This window comes from Drosophila suzukii, chromosome 3 (assembly GCF_043229965.1).
Source record: "Drosophila suzukii chromosome 3, CBGP_Dsuzu_IsoJpt1.0, whole genome shotgun sequence".
NCBI lineage: Eukaryota > Metazoa > Arthropoda > Insecta > Diptera > Drosophilidae > Drosophila > Drosophila suzukii.
This window is the reverse complement of record NC_092082.1, coordinates 60872702-60878756: the sequence shown is the minus strand read 5'-3', so window position 1 is coordinate 60878756 and position 6055 is coordinate 60872702. Positions and strand designations below refer to the sequence as shown.

General features: G+C 35.8%; 1 protein-coding gene across 1 annotated transcript; it reads left to right on the top strand.

Annotated features, from left to right (window-relative positions):
• Nucleotides 1-1784: 1784 nt before the first annotated feature.
• On the top strand, nt 1785-2280 carry LOC139352865 (uncharacterized). The gene is made up of 2 exons (XM_070995501.1): nt 1785-2018; nt 2098-2280. The coding sequence occupies exons 1-2, from the start codon at nt 1785-1787 to the stop codon at nt 2278-2280; spliced, it is 417 nt and encodes a 138-aa protein (XP_070851602.1).
• The last annotated feature ends 3775 nt before the right edge of the window (nt 2281-6055 follow it).

The window sequence follows — 6055 nt, the reverse complement described above, 5'->3', positions numbered from 1 at the left end:
ACGGCGAATCGGTGATATGTACATACAAGGGTGGTCAAAAGTATTTTCACAAAAACAAAGTTAAATATATTCATAATTTGAACTTACATCTTGTTAACTTTGGCATCAATGGAAAGGTAATTTAAATGCCGTTTGAATGGTACAATACATTTCTTAACACATTCAGTACTTATTGAAAATGACGAATTTGTGTGAAAATGTCCTTTTTGAACTTTTTTCCTCGACTTGAAAACTTAAATTTTTTGATGCAAAAAGTTTCTTCAAACAAAAATAATAGTAACTGCATCAAAATCATTTTGCTTATATTTTTTATGATTTTTTGAAAATGCTTAGAAACATGCATTTTAGTCATATTTTTCTCTTTTTCATACAAATTTTTTCCGACCTTTAAAAAACCATAAAAAATATAAGCAAAATGATTTTTGAAAAATTCTTTTTGCAGTTACTATTATTTTTGTTTGAAGAAACTTTTTGCATCAAAAAGGACATTTTCATACAAATTCGTCCTTTTCAATAAGTACTGAATGTGTTAAGAAATGTATTGTATCATTCAAACGGCATTTAAATTACCTTTCCATTGATGCCAAAGTTAACAAGATGTAAGTTCAAATTATGAATATATTTAACTTTTTTTTTGTGAAAATACTTTTGACCACCCTTGTATGCGCTTCTTTCTGGAAATTGAAAAATGTTTTGCAGCGAATTTGTTGCAGCGTTATACAATAAACCAATTTAATCCTCTTTATTGCTCCTTGTTCTTCATGGACCACTCCGCACGTATGCACATATAAGTACATATATAGATGCGCAAATTCGTATGCAAATTATGAAACTTGAAAAATTTATTTTTATTTTTAACAATCACTTATTCACTATTACAATTTTTCAATAGGTCGAACTTATTTAATTCACTGCACTTACACTTTTTCTCGATTTGTTCTACTGCTCGATTCGGATCTCAAAAACGGACTGCCTTCTCTCTAGTTCAATGATCAATAATCAAACCTCGGCTTAAGAGATTCTATCCCCAAAAATTGATAAAAAGAAAGACTCAAGAGAGTCGGAAAATAGGATGATGCAATTTGCCAATTAAATTCGAAGTCCAATCTTGGCCGGAATTGGTGTTTACATTAGCGGAGCTTAGGGACCGCTTTGGGGATGTTTTTGTTTACGTTAGCGGACTCATTGCTCGCTTGGGACTCCGATTGTTTAAAATATCGGTTTGAATGTTTACAGCATCCGTTTGATTCGGACTGCGTGAAATTGATCTGGGTGGGAATGATTTGGAGGCCTGGTTGACAGAAATAACTGACCACGGATTTATCTCGGGTCTGTCAGAGTTATTTGGAAATTAGCTCTCGGCTCAAAGTTGTTTATGAATTGGGTAAGAGCCCCTAAATAATGTGTCATATAACTTGCACACACACACATGTCCTTAGTTCACTTTTATGCACTTTCAAATTGTAACGATCAAAGCACTATTATTTATTCACTTTTGTGTCTGTGCCCATAACCTATGGTTTTGTTAATGGATATATATAATACAATTAAGTATTAAACAGACAACCTCCCAATGAAAAAATAATAATGCAAACTTAGATTGTGTGAACCGCACGCTCTCAACGCCAGAATAGAAGTGAACGAGAATATCGGGCGAGAAAAAGAACGACGAGAAGATAGGAAGAAGAAGCACGATGGCCCCGTTTCCTTAAGCGGTTTCCTAGGAAACCAAGACATCGGAATGTGCGTCTATACTGTACGCCGCGCCCATATGGGCCGAGGCTATGAAGACCGCATCATACAGCCGCCAGTGGAAAGCTGTCTACAGACGCTGCGCACTGCGCATCACAAGCAGCTTCTGCACGGTATCTGAGGAAGCCGCGCTAGTGGTAGCCGGTACTATACCGATAGACCTGCCGGCGGCAGAACGAAGAACTGGGAGCACAGGAAGCAGGACCCAGCGCAGTAACACGATCGAGGCATGGCAAAGGAGGTGGAACAATGCGACCCACAGGGCGGTGGACGCACAGGCTAATTCCCTGCCTAACCCCCTGGCTGCAGAGACGACACGGATAGGTAGACCTCTACCTCACGCAGATGATCTCCGGGCACGGATGCTTTAAGGAATACCTGCATAGGTTTAAGCACGAGCCAAACCCCTACTACGACCTCTGCGGCATGCTGGAAAACCAAAGCAAGTGGGACGCGAAAGCCAACATGGCCGCTGGCATCCTGAAGGATCTAAGGCGTCGAGAACGGAGTCGACGCAGCGAGTCATAAGGACGAGCGGCAACCTGACCGCCATACGCCCCGCGAAGTATAGCTTTGCGGCAGTCCCGCGGGAACGAAACACTTCTACCTCTTCTCTTCTTCTACCACTCTTATTCCTGTATATATTAAAGCTTTATTTAATAAAAAAAAAAAACATGAATGCATGCGTACACAATTATCCATGTGACTTTTGTATATTTGAACATGCAAACTTCAAATAAATTCATTTGAAGTCTGACAACAAAAAAGCAAAGCTCTCTCTGAACTCTTAAACGATTTTAAAAACTTTAGAATGTAAACATAATAGGCATAAGTTTGCATAAACAGGCTACATTTTGTAATTTTATTGACAAAAATTAAATTTTTGGCTTACTTTTTCTTTCTTTATTTTTTTTTATGGACATATTTTGAAGTTTAGGCTTAAGTTTTTATAATAAGCTATATTTCTTATTTTATTGACAAAAATTTATGTTTAGGCATTATTTCACGCACATTCATTCATTTTCTTTCGAAATTTTTGACTTAATACTTTTTAAAATTGAAGTAAAATGCCAAATTTGGTCGAAAAATTTCGGTGACAACATACAATTTTTTTCCCGTATAAAAGAATCTCACTCTCAAGAAACGTATATAAGCATACCGTGTGGATTTCTGAACTGCCCTCAACACTTTGGTGATCTAAATGCCTTACGGAGGCATATGCGTAACAGAAACAATCATTGCAAAACCAACACAACAGAAGATTTTGTTATCAAAAACTATACATTACGATACCAAATTTGAAGAAGAAATTTATAGCAAACAACACATAACTTGCTCGAAAAATTCCAAACTAGACAACCATAGTTTATTCAATACATAGTTTACACTTAACATAGTTTTACACTTAACATTTGCTCAAGGCTTAACATTCCGCGGGAAGCCGTATTTAAATTGCAGTCCGAAATTAGGAAATTCTTAATAGCGCCAATAGAAAAGGAGTTACAACAAATTCAACAATGCCCAAAATTGACCGAAGATTCTAAAAAAAACATCTTCTATAATTTTTTCGAAATCCCTTTCAAACCGTTTCTACAGAGTATAAGCTTTTAAAGGTTCTTATATGAAGGCCCAATTATTGTAAAAATCGATGACAAAATATCACCAACACGGTCGAAGAATAAAGTCATGCTAATGTCGAAACCATCCAAAGGCTCTATATTTCCATAAAAATGTCATTTAAAAAAGTTTTTTGAAATCCCAAATTTACTGGACGCATTTTTGAAAAATTTTTAAAAAGCAAAACAAACATTACCAATTTTGTCAACGGCTTTTTATGGAAGAAAATTAGGATTAATAACACACTAAATGGACAAATTATATTGCCGTACTTCTTTTGTTTTGACGACTTCGAGATAAACAACCCATTAGGTCCACATTGCAAGGAGTATATTTGTCGTTTCCAACAGCTCCAATTGAATATAATAATATTTTCTGTGCGGCTGTGCTAAAAACAAGTGATATTAAAACATTTGGGTTTTCCAAATGTATGTATAAGTTCATAGAACTCTTACAAGATATTGAGACCAATGGAATAGTGGTTTCAATAAACGGAAAAGAGCGAGGAATTTTATTCATTTTTGGGCTTATTTTAGGAGACAATCTTGGTCTCAACAGCGTCTTGGGTTTTTCAACTTCATTTTCAAGTAATTTTTTTTGCAGGTTTTACAAACTTTCAAAACAAGAGACAGCTATGGCCTTTGAAGTTAAAGTTGAGTTGTTCCGAAACCAAATAAATTAAGAAAATGATCTAAAAGAATGTGATGTATCTTCATCAGGTTTTAAATCAGAGTGTGCTTTAACAAGTTTACCCATTTTTCTGCCTGTATTATATTAAGAGTGAAATATTTGAGTTGGAAATATTAAATCTGAGAAAAACAAACTTTCAATATGGAAGCGCCGAAATTGGAAATGTTTGTTCTTCGTTCGTAAAAAACATAATTAAAAGGCGACTTCTCGGGAACTTCTAACTTTCATTACATATTTCCCTTTAATGGTGGGGGATTTAGTACCCACCGATGACAAATGTCACTTACTATGAAATTGAAAACAAAGCTGAATTTAGTGTAATTAACTTAAGTGACATTACATTCCCTCCTACGGAAACTAACCCCTAAGTGCCAAAAAAATATTAAGCCGAAACATTAATTTTAATACCCACTTAATTAAAAATTAGTGAAAAATATGTACTTACTAAAATAACACTAATAACTGTTACAATGCAAACGGTTTTTATTACATTCGAATATGTATGGAGAGAGTCAAAATATAGCGGGAACAAAAATAGCACTATTAACGGATCTTCTACGAAAGCTTTACTTGTTCGAAACTTTGTGGTGTTTTTTCTTCTTAGATGCATTAATATCAGTGCATTTAATTGATTTGGTAAAGTGGTCGCAAATTTCGGTAGTTATGGGTCGTGCGAAGCATTGTACTGTGGAAAAACGAAAAAAAATCAAAAACCTCATTTTCGAAGGCAATACCCATGCCCAGGTGGGGCGAATCATCGGTTGCTCAAACAAAATGATTTGTAGTGACCTAAAATATGATACCAAACCAGAAACACGCTGGAGAAAACTTGCAATGTCAACAAAAATGGTAACGCACCTGGTGCGCGAAAGTAAGAAGGACTCTTTTACACCGGCTAGCGAGCTTAAAACGGATCTAAACATATCAGCAGCTATTACAACTCTTAGATCCTATTTACGAGACAACAAATTACGAATACGCACCCAGTCCAAGAAAAGTACCGCTATTGACTAAGAAGAACATCGCAAAAAGAATTAAGTTGGCAAATCAGTAGTGGCGGAACATATTGTGGTCTGATGATTGATTGTTTTAAGATTGTTTTATTTGGTGGAAAAGGGTCTCGGTCTTACGTTAGACGACCTCCCAATACAGAATATAACCCCCGCTTCACCTGTAAAACAATTAAACATGGAGGAAACAGTTAAGCTACCAAGCGCGGGATACAAAATGCCTTTGTTTTGGGTCTTCCAGCAGGATAATGACCCATAGCATACGAGCAGGTAAGCTTGATCCTGGTTTGAGACCAACCGTGTAAACGTCTTGGAGTGGCCGGCACAGTCGCCACACTTGAACCCGATAGAAAATCTTTCGAGTGACATTAAAAAAAGTAGTTTCTAAGTCAAAGCCCAAAAATAAATAGGACCTCTGGGCCACTGTGCAGATGTCGTGGAAAAATATACCCAAGGAAAGATGCCAGGGTCTGGTGAACTCTATGCCAAGACGATGTGCTGCTGTCCTTGCTGCCCAAGGCTTCACAACAAAATATTAATTTTTTAGGACATATATCTGGATAATTTTTTTTTTGATATTGTTGTATTTTTATGTTTTTCACTCATTTTTTAGTTTTGATGCTATTTTTGTTGCCGACCAAATTTCATTAAAATTTCGTATATTTGTGAAATACTTTCGAGTGAAGTATCAAATGCATACAATTGCCTTCAATTTCATAAATAATATGTTATAGTAATAAAACAAGTGGTTTCCCACTCGCTTAAGCCATTATTCTTAATAAAATTTCTATTTAAAGCCAAGCTTGTGTCATGGTGCTATTTTTTTTCCGCAGCTGTATACTAAGAAGTATTAAGCGGAAACATAATGTTATATTAAGCATTGTATTTTAGTGTGTACTTTCTATAATATAATTTTATATGTAAAGCTTGCTTTAGCAGAAGTGGCGTCATCTGTGGTTCATAGAGACACAGGGGTGGCGCCATCT